The sequence below is a fragment of the Mustela nigripes genome, chromosome 14, assembly GCF_022355385.1.
Source record: "Mustela nigripes isolate SB6536 chromosome 14, MUSNIG.SB6536, whole genome shotgun sequence".
NCBI classification, from domain to species: domain Eukaryota; kingdom Metazoa; phylum Chordata; class Mammalia; order Carnivora; family Mustelidae; genus Mustela; species Mustela nigripes.
In genome coordinates, this window is record NC_081570.1 from 97,599,461 (window position 1) to 97,621,351 (window position 21,891).

At 43.0% G+C, this 21,891-nt stretch overlaps 2 protein-coding genes across 9 annotated transcripts; both read right to left on the minus strand.

Moving 5' to 3' along the window:
• Positions 1–1,446: 1,446 nt before the first annotated feature.
• Positions 1,447–7,758, minus strand: BCL2L15 (BCL2 like 15). Its single transcript, XM_059375801.1, has 4 exons — positions 7,379–7,758; positions 6,937–7,058; positions 4,177–4,401; positions 1,447–3,580 (listed from the first exon to the last, which is right to left on the minus strand). Exons 1-4 carry the CDS (start codon positions 7,503–7,505, stop codon positions 3,563–3,565), a joined length of 492 nt encoding a protein of 163 aa, XP_059231784.1. The 5' UTR covers positions 7,506–7,758; the 3' UTR covers positions 1,447–3,562.
• On the minus strand, positions 6,973–21,877 carry AP4B1 (adaptor related protein complex 4 subunit beta 1). 8 transcript variants are annotated; one of them, XR_009399582.1, is made up of 14 exons: positions 21,629–21,722; positions 21,242–21,428; positions 19,370–19,594; positions 18,564–18,694; positions 18,040–18,187; positions 17,000–17,496; positions 15,886–15,969; positions 15,030–15,133; positions 13,728–13,935; positions 13,229–13,510; positions 12,308–12,758; positions 9,946–9,989; positions 8,586–8,675; positions 6,973–7,058 (listed from the first exon to the last, which is right to left on the minus strand). XR_009399582.1 is itself a non-coding variant. In XM_059375796.1 (11 exons), the coding sequence occupies exons 2-11, from the start codon at positions 21,352–21,354 to the stop codon at positions 12,331–12,333; spliced, it is 2,220 nt and encodes a 739-aa protein (XP_059231779.1). In that variant the 5' UTR covers positions 21,355–21,428; positions 21,805–21,877; the 3' UTR covers positions 11,933–12,330. The 8 variants fall into 8 exon arrangements, 6 of the variants coding, with proteins under 6 accessions (XP_059231779.1, XP_059231777.1, XP_059231775.1 ...); XR_009399583.1 differs by lacking the exon at positions 8,586–8,675 and having other exon boundaries at positions 6,978–7,058; XM_059375796.1 differs by lacking the exons at positions 6,973–7,058; positions 8,586–8,675; positions 9,946–9,989; positions 21,629–21,722 and adding an exon at positions 21,805–21,877 and having other exon boundaries at positions 11,933–12,758.
• Positions 21,878–21,891: the final 14 nt, after the last annotated feature.

Below are 21,891 nucleotides of genomic sequence, written 5' to 3' on the forward strand. Positions count from 1 at the left end.
AGCTTTGGTGAATCTGGTGGCAGTATATAGGACAGACTGGTGTGGGGCAAGCCTACAACAGAATGATCCATTAACAGCCTGACTAAGAGGCTTGGCAATAAAGTCTTGTGAGAGAATTAGAACAAAAAGAAAGAATAAGTGAGGAAGACTGATTGTGTGTGTAAGACTGGACAGAGGGAACAGGGAAAAATGACTAAGCTTTCGAGCTAGCTCGATGGCAGTCTGGGAAAGTATAGGGGATAAGAAAGGTACATAGACATGAAGAATTAGAGCTTGTGGATGTGGATTTAGGAAGAAGGGAAATAAGTCAGATATGGGAATCACCCACATTGAAGCGAGAGGTAAAGCCAGCAGGCTGGCTTGCCTTTGTGAGAGACAGTGTCAGTGGAGAGAAAAAAGTCAAGGCAGAATTTTATGAGCTCCAAATCACAGCAGCCCCAAATTGTTAATGGTGCAGTTCTCAAAATAGTCCAGAAACTGGGCTAAGCCCTTCCCACAGTGTATCGTTTCATTTATCCCTCACCACAATCCTACGAATGAGCAACCAAATCATTTCTCTTTTAGAATGTGGAGACTAAGGCACAAAGGAATTGGATTACTGGCCCAGTGTCACGTGATTAGTCTATGGTGAAACTAAATTATTAAAATCAGATGGTCTGAAGGTATCTGGAATCTTTGGGCAATGTGTTTTCTTTCTGTCACCCCACCACTTCAGCCCTCCTAGGAGAGGATGATTTTCCTATTCACTTGGTATAATCCCCAGGGGCACAATACCCTTAATCTCAAGACTCTTGGAGCCAGATTCATATTGACGTTTCATTGGCGGTATAGCATAAAACAGGGAGCTGCTATAGCCAAGTGGGAAAAGAAAAGACAAAGAGGAGGCTGCTGGCCTCTGACATTTGTCATTTACTCTGTCAGATTATTGAGATATAACAGACATATAACTTGTATAATAAATTTAAGGCATACAACGTAATGATTTGCTCTATGTATGTATTTTGAAGTGATTACGACAATAAGGTTGGTTAACACATCTATCACCTCGCCTAGCTACACAATTTGTTTTGGGGCATCCGGCTGGCTCTGTCAGTGGAACCTGTGCCTCTTGATCTTGGGATTGTGAGTTTAAGCCCCCTGTTGGGTGTAGACACTACTTACAAAAAACATATAAATAAAAAAATAAATAATGGGGTGTGTGTGTGTGTGATGAGAACTTTAAAAATCTACTTTTTTAACAACTTTTCAACATATGATACGATGTTGTTAATTACAGTCACTATGCTGTGTATCACATCCCCAGATCTTCTTCATCTTATAACTGGAAGGTTGTATACCCTTTGCCCTCCTTCACCTATTTCTCCTACCTCCCAGCCCCTGCCCCTGACAACCACCAATCTGTTGGTTCTCTATCATTCAACTGAGATTGCATTTACTGAGAATTAATTCAAATACATAGACACAATTTTATTTCATGAACAAAACAGCATTGGTCAAAGTGAAAATAGTGATTTCACCCAAGAAGTAAAATACCACAAAACCTACCGTGTTGAATTTACAGTAATGTAAGGGACAAAGGGATACACCAAGTATTGCTAAACTTGGTAGCAAAAAAAAAAAGGCGCTAATTTCTACTTAAGAGAAACACGAAATCTCATTTGGGATTACTAACCTATTGTGATTTGCCCATGAAGAGAGGAAATAGCATAACTTGAAAAAGCCAACATATAGTAGCAGTGCTACATACTTATTTCTATGCATTTAGGGGAAACAGATAGCTGGTTGCTGGAGGGAGGGGATGTGGTTACACTTGAGCCAAACTGCAACCAAACCATTAGTGTCTCTAAAAATAGATATAGCAATGCTTTTCTTCTTGACAATCCACTAAGTAGTCTAGCCTCCTTGGGGTTTATGAATGTAAGAGTCTCTATGTGAGGACTGCCTACTAATCTATGAGATTATGAAGGATTATTACAAGATACACTTGCAGATACCACAGGCTTCACTTCCAATCACTTGAGGTAGGGGCTGGGGAAATGTAGACCCTCTACTGACTGACTATCCAGGGGTCCCTGAGCTTTCTGATTTGCCAAAGAGCTCAAGAAATTGTGGACTATGCAGGAACTGACAAACACTCTTAGATTAAATTCTTAAAAAAAAAAATAAATTAAATAAAATAAAAAAGATTTGTCCTGTGTACCATTGTGTTTGGTACGAATGATCAGGGTTGCAACAGAATTTAAATTCTTTGAAGAGAAATGTTCATTTAGCTTTTAGCTTTAAAGCAGGGGTCTACATGCCTTTCTGTAAGGGCCAGATAGTAAATACGTTTTATAGGCCATTAGGGATCTGCTGCAATTCCTCAGCTGTGCCGCTGAAGTGCTAATACAGGCATGGGCAACAAGGAAACAAGTGAGTGCAGCTGCTTGCTGGTAAACCTGTGGACACAAAAAGCAGCAGGCAGGATTTGGCCGGCCCCTGTACTAATGTGAGTGTGCTCGAGTCCTATATGGACATAAGAATGCCTTGTGGAACTGGCTAAAAGGGTTGGCTCCTAGGCCCCAGCCTCCCCCTACAGAATCAGAATCTCTAGGGATGGGGCCTGGAAATCAGCAATTCATAAAGTCCACAAGTGATATGTAAAGCACTTTTTGGTTTGAAAAACACTGTGGTATGCAGCTAGTTTCATCTAAGCTGGGATGGCCCCACTGTCCTAGATGTGGGCCAGCACTTCCTGCATCCTGTGGCAGTAAAAACGCACTATTTTATCTTCTGTGGGCCTTTCTCTTAGAAGGGCAGATGTAGAAACTGTTTTTGTTTTTTGTTTTGTTTTGTTTTTGCTTTCAACCTAAAAATGCATAAAATGATTCTACTTTGGTGAAATTAACACAAAACTAAGGATAGGAATTTAAAAGAAAATCCTCAACTTATAACAAGATTTCAACAAAAATCTCTCTTGAAGTCATTTAGACTGCAAAATAAATAGACAAGATCCTTACCAAAGGATAGGGCTCAATTTGAACTAATAATTTACTGTGTGTTCCCTTTCCCAAAATATGCCCAACAGAGGCCTACTCTGTTGCCATGAAATTTCCTCCTAACAAACCATTACTTTGTATCAGGAGGTCTTGGCTTAAATGGAACCTCCTCCAAATTCACGTAAAGACAGAAAGTACAAAATCTCTGTAGACCTCCAAGGGCTGCTCCCAACTTTAGCAATTGGTGGAAAAGAAATTATTCAGATAAGTCCAGTTGTGTCCAAAGGAAAGCAGCTTTGGATTTAGTTGTCTGTTTTGTTCTTTAAAGATGTAAAAAAAATTTTTATTTGACAGAGAGAGACACAGCAAGATAGCACAAGCAGGGGGAGTGGGAATAGGGATGCAGGGAGCCTGATGCAGGGCTTGATCCCAGGGACCTGGGATCATGACCTGAGCTGAAGGCAGACGTTTTACAACTGAGTCACCCAGCTGCCCCTGGATGTCTGTTTTAATGGCCAGCAATCAATCCCTTGATCAAAGTGGCAGTGATATTGAAGCTAGGAAATAGCGCCATCGCTTTGTAGTCAGCTCTCCAGGTTCTCCTAGGAAGGACAGGGAATAGCCTACAGTCAAAAGGACATCTTTGTAAAGGGAGCGTCCTAAAGAAAGTACAAATAATCTACAGACACCTCCAGGGCGTGCAGCTCTTACTGAGGCCTCTGCTGCTGCTGGAAATGAAGAGGAATGTTCAGCGAGAGCAGATGTTCTAATGATTACTAAGACATGGGCTTAGAATGCCTCCTATAGTTACCGCAGCAGCAGATAGCACTGTTTGTTGTGAGATGACAGGGGATGATTCTGAATTTCTGAAACGGGGCTGAGGCTAGTACTCTATCACCAGTACTTAACAGGCCGTTATATATAGGAAGCGGGATTTAGCTTTACACTGTTAGGAGTCAACTAAAATTTTAGGCAAAATATCTCTGGAGTCTAGAGGCCTGAGCTTCTGACTGTCCCCCTTCCCATGGGGAAAAACAAAGCAAAACAAAATAACAAACTGCCATTTTCAGCAAAGTAGGGAGACCTGTTCTTCTACTTGGTTTCCAACTTACAGAAAGAATCAGGCATTGGGAGTCCTGGGTATTAGTACAAAAACAGTGCAAATGCCTATCAAAGCCAGGGGCCCCGACATACTTACCCAACCTCCCTGGCCCTGGACAAACTCTTGGATGGCATTGTTCCCATTGATCATGCTTGTCATGGAGACAACGACCTGTCTTGCCATTTCGGGAGCGATGTGGGCCACGTATTCAAGAAGCTTCACGGACACTGCCAGAAAGGCTCTCTCATAAGCTAAGCTGGAATCCTGAGCACACCAAGCCTGACTAAGACTTTTGACTGTGTCCTGAAGTGCAGCTCCTGCCTGGAGAGAGACACGGGATATCAGTGAAGTGTTGATATAAAGGTACAGGAGACTACAGGGGCAGGTGTCCAGTAGAGCAAGAGTTTCCTAGAGAATGGCAAGTACATTGTATCTGATCATATCTGGGGTAATCTTAAGGAGTGTTATTTTGTTATTTATTGTAACATGTACAGAGAAAATGTAAGTAGCCCATCAAACCCATGATTTTAGATATGATTACTTAGGACACACAAAAAGGGCCAAAAGTAAAAAGTGATTTGAAAGAAAAATATTAAGTACAGCTGGTCGAGTTGTAGAGGTATTACTTGAATGACTGAAGTCTGTGAAATTCTAAAGTTAAAAAAAAAATGTTTTTCCTCCTCCTCTTTCCTTTCCCTCAGAATTGATCCAAAAGTCATTAGGTGGGGCCAAGCAATATCCACTGTGGTATAGTGTAGGGGGACCCTTGGTAGTCAGAGCACTTGCCAGAACCCAAATAAGCTGCAGAGGGCATCCACATATGTATCCAGATCTTGGTTTCCAAATATCATTCTCCATTTAAAGATACCAGAGCTCCCTGGAAAAATGCTGATTGTAGGCTGGGGCTTGGAAAATACAAGAGAGCTGTCAGAAATTAAAGAAGTACTCACAGAATGACAGGGACGTACTAAAAAGACACAGTCCAGTGGCGAGGACACCCACTGTCTAAGCTAGGACAATTTGAGCATCCAAATAATAATGATAGTAATAGGTTATAACCCTTGAATAACACAGGAATTCATGAGTCAATGTTGATATAAAAAATAAATGAATAGGTTGAAATGTTGATGAGATAAGGAATATTTACACAGTTTCAAAGTACCTCCACGACACAACTATATTAACCAGATACTAACTACAGTGGAGAAGCCTTGCAGACACTATCCTAAGTGACTGAAGTTAACATCAGTAATGGGACAAATTAAAATGTGTGCCTCTTAAAAGGTGCAATGAGAAGAACACAGCAACCCTTCTGTGACCTCCCTACCAAGAGTACATACCCTGAATCCACTCAAGAGGAAACATGAAACAAACCCAAGTTTAAGGGACATTCTACAAAATGACTGACCCATAATCTTTAAGCACCAAGATCATGAAAAAAGGAGACTGAGGAACAATTCCAAACTGAAGGGGATTAAAGAGACAAGACAACTAAATGCAGGATCTGACTCTGGCCTAGATCTTTTTGTTGTATGTGACATCACTGGGACAACTGGCCAAACTTGAATGGGATCTGAGGACAAGATAATAATGTGTTAGTGCTGATTTCCTGGTTTTGATGTGGTTATATAAAAGAATGGCCTTGTTTGAAGGAAATGTGAAAGTATTAGGGGATGATGGAACATTTCATCAACTACCTACTCTCAGATGATTCAAGAGGGAAATTCTTTGTACAACTAATTATGTGCAACTTTCCTATGAATTTGGAAGTTCCAAAAAGGTTTTTTTTTTTTTTTTTTTTTTAATTAAAAAACAAAAATTCAGCTCTTGGCTACCTAGGAAAGTTTCAGGGCAAGCAATTAGGAGTAGTAAGTCCAGTTCTGCCTGAATGGGCGCACCATCCAAGCTATAGTTCATAAGAAGAATAAAGCATAATGGTGAAGAGTGTGGTTCTGGAATCAGTCTGGGTTAAAATCCTAACTTCAACACTCACTCGGTAATCTAAATTCTTGTTTCCCTCTTCCTCAGTTTCCTTATCTGCTTAAATGGATAGCGAGTCACAAAAACACGTACAGAGGGTCTCCGGTATAGGAAGTACTATGCTGGGCTGTGTGAAGACAGCAGTGAACAAAGAGGTCAGATTTCGCCTCTCATGGCATTCCACAAACAGGAGGGGAGGTTGCACTGTGAGTTTCAGTTCCTATAATACCCCAGGGACTGCTGGAAGGTTTAAATGAGATAGTAAGTATAAAGCATTTGGAATACTGTCTGGCACCTGTTAAGTTTGTATTACCTGCCATTATTGATAACAATCAGCAACATCTTCTAGAATGTTGTCTGTGGTCTTTACATCTAATGCAGCATCCAAGTGCCACTGCTAGTAATCAGCATTCTGATGAAAAGCCAGATATGCCCTAGGTGGTGGCTGTCAGTACTCATTACAACTTACTTGAGCACTGCCTGCCTTTCCAGTACATAATTTCATTGCTGGACCTTGGGTTGGGGGAAGGAAGACACCCACTCCCAGCCAAATAAATATTAAATAGGTGCATTAAAGAATAAAGTGCTTTACCAAGAACAAAGTGCTACATATGTGCTCCGTGTCACGTAAGCACAGCTCTGTTGAAAAACAAATGGGAACAATCTGAAGGTTGACCAGCCCTTGCCAGAAGATTTTCCTCTCAATACCACTTAGGCCTTTGATTAACTCTTGAAGAACTAGCAACTGGAGAATTCCTGCTGTGTCTCCTTGGATGAACATAAGCCCCCAAGTCTTTTGCAGGACATTTCTAGGTATAGTCATACAAGAGTGGTAAGAAAGGAGCATCTGAAACAGAAAAACAGCAGCAACTTTACCCGTCCATGACTGGTTTCTTCAATGACATTTTTGGCAGAAGCTTCCAATTCTCCATTGAACTGGTCACCCAACATCCGAAGGCGACCAGCAATGATGGCCACGTCAAAAGAGCAAGGCTCTCCTAAGATGGAGGAACACATTCACATGCGTTATACAACTTGAAGGGACGGCCAGTCCCAGGAATCTGGGCATTGGAGAACGCTCTCTAGACTTTCAAACAATTGTGGCATCGATCTCTCCCGAGAGCACCTTCGATATCCTTTCAACCCCATAGTCAGAAAATCCTCCTTCACTGAGAATATCTTTCCCTTCCATGGTAACTACTGATTTTCAGGTATTGCTGAAAGCTTAGTTCACCTTTTGAAACTTAGGAGGCAATAAGAAAGCATACTCAGATGCTCTTATTGACCCGCAATCAGCACCTCAGGCCAGGAGCCTTACCTGAATCTGGTTCATCTCCACAACATAGGTCCCGGTTAGCAACCTGTGTTGGTGTGCCTAAGAAGTCTGTGAGTAAAGTGTTCAAGATGCATTCTGTTTGCTCCTCAAAAGTTCGGGGCCTCTTCATTTTAGATGCTTGCTGCCAAGTTTTTGCTTTTCCACAAAACAAGCAGGTTTCAGCTCAGCAGGAAGTCAGAACTGCTGGTAAACTAGAAGCAACGACCTCTGTTCTTTCTAAAGTCTCCTTAATGGGACATGTAGTCCTGGAGCGTGTCCTACCACTTTTTTTCAAAACTAGCTGTCAGAAACATGGGACTTCTCTGAAGAGCTCACCTACACAAACTGGGGAGACTTTTTGAAAACTTTCAGTTCCTTTTCTCAGAACCACACCCTAGCCAGAACTTAAGATTAATGAATAACTTTTATTGTTAGCCAATTTAGAACTGAGATAGAGTTGAGGAAGAGTTTCTTGGGCAATTTCATTTAGAAATACTTCCTGTTAGGTTCTGAGTCTGGTGTTGCTTAAAGAAAGTTTCAGAGTTATAATAGAACAGCATTCAACTTCTAATAGATGGCATTTATTTGCCATATTCAGATGTTTTATGTACTGAGTGTCTATGGGTAAGGAACTATGCCTGGCACTACAAATAACACAGGAAAATGACACAGACACAGTTCCTGTCCTCACGGAGCTTACGCTTTTGCATGCACAGCCGATATTACATGATTAATCCATAATTTCTTGTGCTTATTGAGATACTGTGTGATTACATTGTGCAATGGGAAATCAGACCTAGGGGGTTAGGAAGGCTTCCTTGGAGTTGTTAACAACTGAGATGAGCTCTAAAGTACAAGGAGGGATTATGAGACAAAGAGGAGAAATAAAACCATTCCAGGTGGGACTAGGATATATAGAAGTTGAGAAGGTGGGAGGAAAAAACTTGCGCATTTGAGGAATTAAGAATGGAGGTAATACAAAGTATTTCACAAGGAAATTATATGAGGATTAAGTAAGACAATGTTCTGTGGGATGATCCAGCAGTTTCTGACATGTAGTAAGTGTTAAATGTCTTTCCTCTTAGCCCAAGGCCTGAGGACCAGGATGAAAGGAATCTGGGATTCGTTCTCCAACAGAATTAAGTAAGATTCTTCTAACAGGCGTTAGACTCCATCACTGTTTTTGTGAGATCTCCTGACTGACACTTACCCACAGTGACTGCCTTCTTAATGAAGCCACATCAGTCTGGGATTTGGGTGTCAACACTCAAACTTATCAGCTCTTCCAGGGTATTCTGACCTGGTGAGCCGATAAGGAATTCAAGCATAAGCAGTAAGTCAGTTGTTCAGAATGAAAGTCCTACTTACAAAATAAAAAGAGCCAATCTTCTGTTTCCTATTCTGTTCTAAAAACAAATGATCATAAACTGCTTTTGGATGAGAAACAGAAATTACATAAAGGGCCATCTTCATTTATCATCTATCACTAGGGCTGAAACCAGGTTCTGCTGAGTAAGCTTCAGATCTGACATAAGAAGATCTTTCTGAGAGAATTCTGAGCCATCATCCTTTCACACTAGAGTGGGTTACTAAAAATTGAAGGATTCTAACAAATTAATTTGACATATTCCCCAAGTGCATTGGAAAACAAATGAAAGGTTTATAAGATACCATCCAGCTGGTGTTAAACACCCAAGGTAAGTGGCATCAGTAAGTGGCAGCATAGAAATTGAAAACCAAGCCCATCCTACCTCAAATAATAAACCTTTTCCCACAGTAATTTGTTTCACAGGTGATGTGCTTACGGGCAAATGCCATCTTCTGAATCTAATCTTTGCATTATCTTATCTATCCTTCATTATCTTGTAGAATCAATGTTGTAAGGCTAAGGAAAGGAGTATATCTTCTCCTGGGCAATATGGGGTAGTTTCTTCCTTTGTGTATTTCTTCTGGAGCCTTCATTATAGCGTCTTCCCGAACCACCCCATTCCTTCTTCCACAGCTCACATCCCCTTCACTCTTGCAGTTCAAGTACTATCTCCCAGGTAGTACCAAAAAACGAGGCCACAGTGTTTTCACCATCACTTGCTTCTTTTGCTGCCCTGGCCACAATTTACATCCCTCTCTCAAAAGCCTCATCACCTTTTTTCATTGGCTCAAAGTCTAGGGTCTTGTCATCTGCCCCAGGTCTGCCTAAGAATGAGGATCTCTGGGTACTGCTCCTCTCAATGTGTACTTCTGTAACTGAGAAAGTAAGTTCTTTGTCTCTCCTCCCCCAAACACCCAATATATGAGAAAGGGATAGAATAATGGTTACAGGACTCCCATTCAAAAAGAGGTGTGGGGGAAATGGAGGCATTTAACAGCCGCTAGTCCATGGCAGTAAGATTATGTTCAGGAACTACACAAATGACTGCCTCTGCAAAGTTTTAAAGCACCATGGTCATCAGTGGGCACCCATTCATTACACGTGTCACCGACTATTTCCCAACCCAGACATTAGAAAGTCATTTTTCTAAAAGCACAGTATCAACTACCCTCAAGGATTTTAAAAATATGCATCTACTTACATCACATCATCAAACCATATGTCTGCCAAGGCTAGAGAGAGCTCCTAGGGAGAAGAAATATAATTAACTTCATGGTATACGTAAGCTTTAGTCATTTTGCTTATAAATTAGCAAAACCAGGCTATAGTTAAAAGAAATCATTTCCTCCTTCAGATCATTTTAAAAGTACACTTTTCAAAAGCAACAGTCTCATATTCGGCTATGCCCCATACATTATAGACAAACAACCAAGTAGGACTTAATCTTTTAAAAGCTCCAATAACTGGGATCATTTTAGTAACATTTGTTCTATTATTGAGCCATTCCCAATTTTCTTTAGATCAACATTTCAATTATAGTCTTTAATTTTTAAAGAAGTAAATAATTTTACTTAATCTCTACCATTTATATACTGTTCCTTTATAACGCTGTAAATTGGCAGCACTTTACACTTCCATTTTATTTCTTTTAGTATGTAATTAAATAGTCACGGTTTAACCAAACAAATCAAACTACGGAAAAGGCAATTCTGAAACTGTTCTGATCTCTCTACATGTAATCGTGGGAACCCTTGATCTAGATCCTTCTCAGTGGGGAGCGATTATGTCCCACTGAGGCACCTTTGGCAATTGTCTGGGCATTTTTGTTACCACTAGGGGTTCTATTGGCATCTAGTGGGTATAGGCCAAAGATGCTGCTAATAATCATTCTACAGACCACAGGAAAACCCTCCATACAAAGAATCATCTGGACCCAATGTCAGTAATGCTGCTTTTGAGAAACCCTAGTCTAGATGGATTTCCACTATTGTTTGGTTGATACAATATAACAAAACACACTTCAAACACCATTCCCAAAACACCATCAGATCTGATTATTGACAGCCATTCATTTGGTAAATATTTACTGAGTCCTCATTATATGGCGGACTGTGGAGATAGAAGGAAAGAACATCACCGTCCTTAGAAACTGTCCAGGTGGGAAAACAACGCACAAAATCCAGGGCCTTGCCAAAAATATCAGTTACTTACTCTTATTAAGAGCCTAATTGAGAGAAGTGATGGCTGAAAAACTTAAAGGTATGCAGTCCATTTACGTATCTATGTGGTAGAAGTCCTTGAATCTAGATATTTAGATTGTGTTATCTTAAGTCCTTGAAGAAATGTGCTAAGGTCCATGTTAAAGTCATGCTCTCTGCTTTCACTGAAGAACATCATCCCCACTGAAGAACACCCATTACTGACTTCCCATAAGAATCTTGTACTTTTCCCCGTGTCACCTATGTGAAACTACATGTAAATTTCTTTTGGAAATTAATATTGGAAGGTTTCTTCCTCTCTAATGATGACTTTATACTTATTTCTCTTCACTCAGCCAAATCACTTAGAGCTAAATTTGAGGCTCAACTGTACCAATTATGTCGGCCCTTAAGCCTGAACATTTGTGTACTTCCCCATCCCTAACTAAGCTGGTCTGCGATGGTATTTTCATCTTCCCTGTTGTGGATCCTCTGGTTATTTATACTTTACTATTTATACTTTAAACCATCCTATGGCATCTGCTCTCACCATAAGTTGCCTCAGTTAATGTAGAAAATGTGGGCAGGTATGAATAAAACTGAAAGCAAGGAAGAGTGACAGAAAACAATTACAACTGTCCTGCTAGACACACGCACTGGAGGCCATGACAGCCTGACAGAACCTGTAATGAAAGCAACCAGGGTCACAGAAAACTTCCTGCAAGAGCTCGTGACTGAGCAGAAGCTAAGAGACAAGGACTAGATGTTACAAGGACAAGAAAGAAGATATGAGGGTGGGGAAACGTTCTAGCCAAGCAATAAAAGCAGGAGCAAAGCACAGAGGTGAGAGGGAGCCTTGTGCATTCAAGGAATGCCAAGTCATTTGCCAATGCAAGAACAGGGTGTTCAGGCAAGCAGTGAGACAGGACACTGAAGAGTTACTTCTGATGCCGCACTAAAGACTTTGGACTCTGGCCTTGAAAAGCATGATTAGAAACAGGAGACCAGTGAGGAATTTATTGCAGTAATACAGGGAAGAAAAGATGATCCCCACAAATGATGACTTTATCAGTTTCCATAAACATCAGGCATCTTTAGTAAAACAATCCGTATAATGGATTAGAAAAGAATCCAAATCCTATCCTCAGTCCCTCCCCAACCCCTTACCAACATTAACCTTTCAGCATCACCTAGAAAATGGGGTCATTCACCTATAGGTATGAGAGGAATAAGTCAATAGTCTTTGGACAAAAACATAAAAATCCTGGTTCTGAGATTGTCCATTCTCCTTTGTATTTGATAGCATCTGGATTTAAAAGCAAATTCTAATAAAAAACTAGGAATTCTGATAGCTACTCATCTCACCTAGGACAAGCAGCAAGAATCTGTTATGATTTTATGTCTCCAATTGTTCCAAGCACAGTTTCTAATACAGAAATAAAACTATTAAGTGTCTCAGTCCTTGGCTCGTTTTGTTTCACAGAGATCTGCATTTCGGAGTTCTCAGGCTCCAAGAGCAGTTCTGTTAGGAAGAGGCAGCCAGTGTCATCCTGGGCACTGAGGTAGGCTTTCCACGGCTGAGCCCCAGCCCTGCTCATTGCGATGGTCTGGATGTTCACTACTTGTAGGGCCATCTGGAGGGTGTCGGGATGGACGGCTCCCCGCCAAGGGAACACCTGCTGATGAGCAACTTTCAGGCTAAACCAAGTTTTCTCAAAATACTCAGCAGTCAGCTGGCTATTGGGGACTAGCATTAGGGCTCCAGAATCAGGAAGTTCCTGAACCGTTTCCTTGCTCTCTTCAGGAATCAGGGGACCTGAAAGAATTAGAAAGCTTGTGTAAGAGATCTTTTTAATCTATACCAACTGTGTTTCTTTGAAAAAGATTTTATTTGTTTGAGAGACAGAGAGAGACCACATGAGCGGCGGGGGGGGTATGGGGGTGGGCAGCAGAGGGAGAAACAGGCTCTTCACTAGCAGGGAACCCTAAGCGGGGCTGGATCCCAGGACCCTGGGATCATGACCTGAGCAGAAGGCAGATGCTTAACGACTGAACCACCCAGGCGCCCCTAAATTATGTTTTTTTAATCTAGATTTCCATAAGTACACAGTGTGACTTTTATCTTTGGACAAATGGTTGAAATAGCCAATGAGGAACTTCTTTCTTGCTCATGAAGACTTCAAATTCAGCCCACAGTCTGAGCCGTAGCTAGGGTACTCTACTTCCCACCAGTCATTGCAAAAGGTAAAGATTTTTTACAAGATGTAAAGTAAGGACTATTTCTACCTGAAGTGGCAAAGGATGCAGCATTAGGAAGCTCCGGGCCCCGACGTTCTGGCCCCTGGTATTTAGAGATGGTTGCCCAGCGGGCTTTGCCGTAGACTGGCACCAGCGTGTTGAAGTCTGAGGCCCAGCTATTCACAGGTCTTTCTGCCTGATCCTCCAAAAGTCCAAGAGAAGGGTCAGATTTAGGACTACACAGGATCTGCTTCACTCCATCAATGCCAGCTAAGAGAAGGCGATAATAGAAGAGGCCCCGGTCTCGTACTGCCATATCCTTTTCTTCCTCTGAGGTAAGACAAAGACTGAGTTAATTACAAATAAAACCAAAACACTCCTTCTACCCTGTGCCAACTGGAATGGGGGAAAAAAGAAAGGAGGGAGGAAATCTTAGAGAATGTTAACGTGGTTTCTTGGGTCCCCAGCATGACTCACCAATCAGTGTCAGCTGTCAGAATGTTTCCTATCTGACATGGCAAGTACAGTTTCCTTCTGGAGAACCTACCTATGCAGTAATGTAACAGACGCCCCAGCATGTCCTGGCACTCGGCAGGCCGGGAGAGGAAAAGGCGCAGCAGTGCAGTGAGTAGCTCCATCTTCACAGCTGGAAAAGTCTCTGACTTCACGTTCTCCACAAAGTCTTCCAATACATATGGAGCATTGGGGATTCTCTCCCCATGGACACCAAGGAGCCAAATCAGCGCCTGTTTCCCCTGAGGAATGAAAAAGTGAAAGCAGGTCCTTCCCATCTGACTGTCCCTAACACAGTAACAGGTTTTGTTCCCCGCAACGTCAGCAGAAAAGGTATAATCTTTTATTGACTTTAATTTGCATTGTTATTGATCCCCTACACCCCGACTGCACTCTCTACAACAAATAGGAATAAAATATCACTACACAAAAGGAGATTCAAGACTCCCAGAGCCTGCGTTGGTTATGTAATACAGCTTCCACAATGTGGGGGCCTCTGCCCCAGTCTGGGGTTTAATATGTCAGTGGAAGCTATTGAAAGAGTGCTCTAAACCACTTAATGAAGATGGTAATTAACCTAGAGTGAAAATCGGAGACCTCTGGGAAGCTTCTTAAAAATCTATGTGTCTAACATGGATGGAACTAGAGGGTATCATGCTTAGCAAAATAAGTCAAGCAAAGAAAGACAACTATCATATGATCTCCCTGATATGAGGAAGTGGTGATGCAACATGGGGGCTTAAGTGGGTAGGAGAAGAATCAATGAAACAAGATGGGATTGGGAGGGAGACAAACCATAAGTGACTCTTAATCTCACAAAACAAACTGAGGGTTGCTGGGGGGAGGGGGGTTGGGTGAAGGGGGGTGGGGTTATGGACATTGGGGAGGGTATGTGCTTTGGTGAGTGCTGTGAAGTGTGTAAACCTGGAGATTCACAGACCTGTATCCCTGGGGATAAAAATACATGTTTATAAAAAATAAAAAATTAAAAAAAAAAATCTATGTGTCTAGGCCCAGCACTCCTGAGTATTTAAGTTGGCAGACTTGCAGTGAAGTCCAAATATCCACAAATGATTCTGATTCTCATTACAGCTGAACACTCCATGGTCTAAATCTCTGGCTCAACACTGTTCAAGAAAACAATGATATCAAAGCATCTGTAGCAAAAATCATAGATAAATCTCATGTTTTTATCACTTCTACCCTAACTATACCCAAAAAGAATCTGAGGTGGCAATCAATTCTAAGAATTTCCATATTCGGACACTGAATAGAAAGAAGAATTAGAGAAACAATCTCCCCTCTGCCTGGAGATAAAAGAGAATTTGCCATCTACCTCACTGTCTTGAATGTTCTCCTCGCAGCCGGGCAGGGCCTGACACACAGCTTCTGTACACTGAGGACACAACCAAACCAGGTCTCGGAAAGTTTGCACCACCACTACAACACAGCTCAGGACACAAGAGCATAGGATTAGAGGCTCCACACAGGAAGGAATCTTAAGAGAATTCACATATTCAGAGTAAACTGCTACATGAATTTCTATAAAATAGGTGTCAGAGGGGTAGTCAATGATTTTCTGAGAAATGTCTGACACGGGCAATAATTTCTTAAATCGGTTTTGTTCTTACCGGATTGGTCATGAGGATCAAGGAGCTCATACATGCAAAAGCACATGGTAAAATGTAAAGCAAATGTGAGGTCATGTTATTGTTGAATGATATTTGGAAGAGAGTTTAAATGCAGCCACCACGGATGGGACTAGGGTGAGGCAAATGAGGCGCTGGGGGTATAAAATTGAAGACATGCGGGGTTAGCATTTGCACAAGCCTGAGAGTGAGTGCCTTGCATCCTGGGTACCTAGCTTGCCTCACCCTAGTCCCAGCCCTGGAAGCCACTGCTGCCATAAAGCAAAAAGAGGGGTGAGGGTGGGGAGTTAACAAGCCCAGGCATTCTGGTAGCCTTCATTATCTACAGAACAGCCTTGCAGAGTTATGGCAACCTTTAGACCCTCTCTGTCAGATCTACAGACCCTACGCTTCTCTGACGGCAGCACATGAGGATGTAAAGAAAAGCTTAAATCTCTGTTACACAACAATTATTTTATTTTATTTTTTTTTTTTTAAGCAACTGCTAAAGGGCAGGCATTTGTCGAGGAAAAAAAAAAAGCCCAAACGGTGGCCAGCTATTACCTGTGGTAATGTGCTCTTGCTGAAGCCCCAGCAACTCTGTTAGAATCTGCACACACTGGTCTGTGTAGGTCCTGGCAATCCCACCTATAGGAGAACAGAAAGCAGAGAAAAGTGGTAAGTCAAATCCTAGCACCTCATTTTAAAAAAAACTCGCCACCAGTCAAAGACAAAGAAGAGCAGCAAAATCTTAAAACAATCACCACCACCAAAAAAGCCCACCCCTTGCTTGATGAAGTAACAACCTAAGTTTCCTATGTTCGGTAAAAGTGGATCTTCCCATTGAACAAGGCTGAAAACCTTCAGCAACAAAGTTATGTGTGGCAGCTAGATACGAGGCCTCGAGGCATTGCAGGCTTCAGAGCACCTCCCAGGAATGGCCCTGCACGGAGCGAACACCTGACCACAAGAGCTCTGCTCTCCTCTTTGTTTGCTCTTTCTGCCCCTGAAAATATTCATTCTTCATTCTAACATAAGAGTTCCTTCTCCTCTTCCACTTGAAGGCCTCCAACACAACATAGTTCCCTGGTTGCTTTCATTTTGTGACTCAGTCTGGCCTTCTGAATTCCAAACAAATATGAAAAAGCCTATAAGAGTTAGGATTCATTGTGTTGGTCTGTACTCAGCACAATGCATAGCCCATAGTAGAAGCTCAATAAACAACTGGCCAGTTGACACAGGATTTTGCGTCTGGAAAGCAGGTTCTGACCCTGGGTCAGGAACCACATGACCTTTTGGCCATTTAAAAACCTTTTTGTTTCTGAGTTTCTTCATCTCTAAAATGACGTGATAACACTTGCCTACTTTTCCTGACTGCCTCCCAAGACTATGCTAAGATATATGGGAAAGCATTCTGGCTAGTACCCAAGAAAAGGCCATATAAATTTTAAGTACTCTAGTTTGAATTACCTGTATTCTCTATCCTAGAAGATAAGGCAACACCAGTGATGCCAAAAAACCCCTCCCTCCCCACTTCTGTCTGTGGCCACTGACCCCAAGGTAATTTGGTGCATGGTAATTTGTCTCTGATGCAAAATTCGTTCCCTTTTGGTCTCTGTGATTCCACAGGTTTCTGGTTAGTCGAAGGTCTCCAAAAGGAAAAGCAGCAGACCCCTACCTATGGCAAAGATGGCGGCCTGGGCAAAGTCGGCTGACACGTCAGTACAGTACCCTCGGAGCTCCTCTAGCACCTGCTGTACGTTCTCATCGTTCACCAGCTCACACAGCACCTCCACCTTCTGCAGCTTGATGTAGTGGGGCTCCGAGTAGGAGCAAAAAAACTTTTTGTAGTGGCTGCTAAAATGCCCGGGCAAACTGTGCAAGATCTGACGCACATGACACAGGGCAGCAAAACAGAGCTCGCGGCTCTCCGAAGAACAGGCAGCCAGCAGAGGGCCCTTGACTTGCACAAGCACATCCGTCTGTACATGGGGGAATTTTTTTGCCAATATGAGAAAGAGTTTCGTGGCTCCCATCACCACACTGGGGCTACTGCTCTTCAGAAAGCTATCTAGCAGATTGAGAATGTCAAACAGCTCTTCCTCACTGCGGGGTTGATAGCGTAGCAGAAAGTTCAATACTTCCGCCTGGCCCCACTGGTCCAGTTTTGGCATTCTATCCAAAAAGGAAAAGAAGAGTGTTATTTTAGCAACCAAATTAGGACCATCTGCACGCAAATGTCATGTCACCAGTCATCTGTTCATCACAACAAGGAGAGAATTCTTGGAAACAGGCTGTGCCATAACAGAACTATTCTTTTTCATGTGCTATTTAAAGTTTACACAAAATTGGCTTTCAATTCCAAGATGAGTTTATACTACAAATTCTCATCGTCTGAGGCCAAGGACCATGATCACTGGACCTAGATCCAGAGTCTTTACAGTTTACGACAGTATAAATCATAAATAGTTTGGGGGACATAAGGATTGTAGGGGAGGACAGAACCTATTTCCAAGGGATATTTCTGCCATCTCTCTATACCACCAAAAGAAACTAAGACAAAAGAAATCCTCTCAGCGAGATATGAGGAAGTTAATAGTCATGGTTAACTTTACTACTCTACAGAAGTTGTTCAAAAGGTCTCCTTGATTCAACGTGTCATGATCCCACTAGGATGCAGAGTTCATTATAACAAAGAGAGCACCGAGGCATCCAAACCGATTTAAGAGATGGTGGGCGATGGGCTTGTTGATGACAACGCCTCCTTCCTGTTTCAGAATTTCCTCTAGAGACCTCAGGCAGTTCACAACCACAATTGGATCCTGGTCACGCAGCAAACTGTATAATTCATTTACCAGAGCACCGTCTATAAAAGAGCACAAAGATCTCAGATAAAGAACAGCTTCAATGTCTCAGGAACAGAGCCAGAGTACTAGCTCCAGGCAGACAAAGCTGAACTTCTCGGCTACAAAAATAACAAAGGCAGTAATAAAGTGCAAGGCAAAAAATTGCCATCTGCAGACTGTTCTAAGTAGCTAACGTGATGGATCTCACCTGGGCCCCAGAGAAAAGGTGTCTGTGATCTCGAAAAATACCAAACCGACCTTTCTACTTAAAGAGACAAGTACAGAAGTAAGGCCACATTACTATTTTTTCCCAAAGTCACGTCATCTTTTACAAAGTCATACATGTAACTAAAGCAAAAATAAATACTGGTCATGACAGATTACACTGAAACTCACCCACTTCAGAGTCTCCATGAAGATTATGCATCTTGGCACAACCAAGAACTGCCACCCTCCTGACATATGAAGCTTTATCTCGCAGACCATTGAGAATGGGCTGTCGGATATATTCCTGCACACCAGGCATCCTAAGCAACACATACTGGAGTCAGCCAGATCCTGAAAGGCTCTTATTCACTTAACAGAAAGTTTAGTAGATGTTTGAATGTACAACTATCACATCATAAAGAATTAATGAGGGGCGCCTGGATGGCTCAGTTGTTACGCTTCTGCCTTTGGCTCAGGTCATGATCCCTGCGTCCTGGGATTGGATTCTGCATCGGGCTCCCTGCTCGGCAGAAGGCCTGCTTCTCCCTCCCCCACGCCCCCATGCTTGTGTTCCTACTCTCAATCTCTCTCTTTCTGTGTCAAATAAGTAAATAAAATCTTTAAAAGAGAATAAAGAATTACAGAAAGCCACTGCTAAACTTAAAAAGTCATAGTTGACATTTCATCTGGAATACTACTACAAGGGCAGCAAAAATATATTATCTACATAATTGTTTAGAAATCATTTAACCAAAACCAAGAACTATTTCAGCAAGAGTGAGAATGGAAAATTCCCTTTAATGTAACATGTGACATTTAATGTAATGTGACATAGTTTTTTAAGCCTAAGCAATGGCTGAAAACTTGGGTTCAAGTTACAAGCACATTTTCTCTAGTATTAAGAAGTTCAAATAGACTATCACTGTTGAAAACCTTTCCCATGGTCTCCTGAATCCATCAGCCACTGATAAACAGTCAGGGAAGAGGGTACTCACCTGAGACTACACATGCTTCGTAGTGCCAGCCCTCGCACCATTGGATTGGGGTCCGAACAGTCTTTGCACAGTGTATTAATGGCCAAGAGAGCCAGATCTGGTTTCAGGGGAGCATATGTACACATGTAAAGATAAACCAGCTTCTTCTGAACAATATCTACGGTGGCACTGGCCTTCACCATTTCCATGAAGACACCAGACATGTCCAAGCCCTGAGTCATGTGCCTGAAACCAACACACACAGCAGAAGTAAAATACATAATCTACAGCCTACAATGAATACACATCCTGGTTATCCAACTAGATTGTGAAGGAAGCAACCAAGTCTATCTTGTCTATTACATTGCACAATACTTCACGCCATGGACCTATAATAAACATTCTTCTATGCATTTAACAAACATTTATTGAATTCCTGGTACATTCCAGTCTAATTCAGCTTCTACATTCCAGGGATATGTTCTGGGGCATAAACCTGAAGAAGGCCTCGTCTCGATCTTTAGGAACTCAAAGTATAACTAAGGAGCAAGACAAAAACACCACTAAATACAGTACAATAGGTAAATATTAAAATAGGTAAGTATTAAAACTGAAGTTATAGACAAGGTTGGGGCACCTGGGTAGCTCAGTTGGTTAAGCATCTGGCTCTTGGTTCCAGCTCAGGTCATGATCTCAGGGTTGTGAATTCAAACTCCACATCAGTTCTGAGCTCAGCAGGGGGCCTGCTTGAGATTCTCTCTCTACCTCCCCCCCCCAATAATAAATAAATCTTAAAAAAAAAAGAAGTAACAGACAAAGTGCAGTGGGGATCCAGAAGTCTAATACTGACAAGAAATCATAAAACACTTCCAAGAGGAAGTATCACGTTAGTTGAATGAGCTGGAATTTTCCAGGCAGGTGTAGTTGTAAAATACGTTACACATACATAAAATAAGTAACACATGCTATTAGATGTGTAGACATCAGCAAGAATGCTACATTCTTTAAGAGTCTGCAAGTAGTTGTGTTAGGGTGTTCTTTGGGTGCTAGGATAGGAAGTTTGGATTTCCTTCTGTAGATCCTTTTCTCAATCAGATGGGATGTCTGCCTAAAATGCACATTCCTGGGCTCCATCCCACCCGACTGAAAGCAGCATTATTAGATTGGATGAAAATTGTAACACTTTTTTTTTTTTAAAAGGCATCCCAAGGGACTTTTGTGCATACTGACGTTTGTGATCCACAACTACAGCCAAGAATTATATGTTCAAACTCAGGTTAGGAAACTTCGGAGAAAAATGAGGAGGCAAGGTGACCTAGGAAGCCACTTCAATTGCTTTGGTGATAAAACCAGAACAGCGGTGCCAACAAAAAAGAAATGCATAGACATTTTCTTGGGGGGGGGAAAAAAGAGGATGGATATTTAGAACTATATATCCATACCATCTGACTCCAGAAGTGAAAACCAGGCGTCATCAAGACTGACTCCCTCCCTTGGTCAGCAGGACGGTGGCATTCCTCAACCCAAATATAAGCGGAAGAGCAGGTTTGGGGAGAGGGGAAGGATGCAGGTGCTACTTTGCATGTCTTTGAAGAAACATCCAGATGGGAATGCCCAGCAGGCAGTAGGGTACGTGGGTTTGAAGATACAAAAGGCTTTCTGTACTAGACTCTATAGATCTGGGAGTCAGCAGTCTAGGTTCAAGACATGGGTGTAACCACCCTGCTGAGTAAACGAAGTAAAGCAAGTGCCACAGGGGAGGCTGCCGTGGCCATCCAGAAAAGCGGAAAGACCAAATCACACCCTGCCCTGGGTTCATTCACACTTTCCGAGCGGCCAGGGGTGGGGGCCCGGATGGGGGCCGCCACGGGGAGTGCGGGCGGTAGCTGATACCTAATCACTCGCTGGATGACATTCCGGTAGCGCAGCCTATCGGCCTGGACGTGAGGGTTACACAGAGCCTTCTTGAGCTCCTTCACCACGTCCTCGGAGCCAAGGTACGGCATCTTCGACAGTCACCGGGCAGCCCCCCAGAACCCCTAGGTAACTCGCGGGCTCCTCCTAGCCCTGACGTGGGAACCTGGGCAAAGCAAATGTCAGTCAGCAAGGAGACCAAAGGCGTGACCTCACCCCAGCCTCGGCTTCCCCGGGGGCCGCAGCCCAGGCCCCAGCACTCTCACACCAACCCTCTCCGCGCCCCGGCGAGCCCCGAACGAGGCTCTGCAGTTCTTTCCCGGGACCTGCAGGCCGGCTCGCTCCGCCCGAGACCGCTCCAGCTACCTCGAGGCCCTCCGCCCCATTTCCAGCCCCGCCGCCGGAGGTCCGCGGACCCCTCCCTCGCCAGTTCCAGCCCTCGGTGCGCCTCCGCGCGGCTGCCCACCCGGATAGGCCCAATCTAGCTTTCTGCGGAAGTCCCGCCTCCTCGGGGCCGCCCGCGCGCGGCGGCTGCCACTCACCTTCTCGCAGCGAGCGCCGAGCGCCGCCCGGACGCCGACCTTAGGGCGCCCTTCCCCCGCCTCTCACCTCCCGGCGCAGCCGCGCGG

Bases quoted from the DNA above. Each gene is read 5' to 3' on its own strand.
- BCL2L15 (XM_059375801.1), bottom strand. From the start codon at position 7,505: ATGAAGAGGCCCCGAACTTTTGAGGAGCAAACAGAATGCATCTTGAAC. The intron at 7,059-7,378 runs GTAAGGCTCCTG...CCTCCATCTTAG, and splicing joins TGGAGATGAACCAGATTCAG to GAGAGCCTTGCTCTTTTGAC. The intron at 4,402-6,936 runs GTAAAGTTGCTG...GTCTCTCTCCAG, and splicing joins AAGAAACCAGTCATGGACGG to GCAGGAGCTGCACTTCAGGA.
- AP4B1 (XM_059375796.1), bottom strand. From the start codon at position 21,354: ATGCCGTACCTTGGCTCCGAGGACGTGGTGAAGGAGCTCAAGAAGGCT. The intron at 15,970-16,999 runs GTAGGGGTCTGC...GTTCTCCTATAG, and splicing joins GGCCGCCATCTTTGCCATAG to GTGGGATTGCCAGGACCTAC. The intron at 13,936-15,029 runs GTAGATGGCAAA...TTCATTCCTCAG, and splicing joins AGAACATTCAAGACAGTGAG to GGGAAACAGGCGCTGATTTG.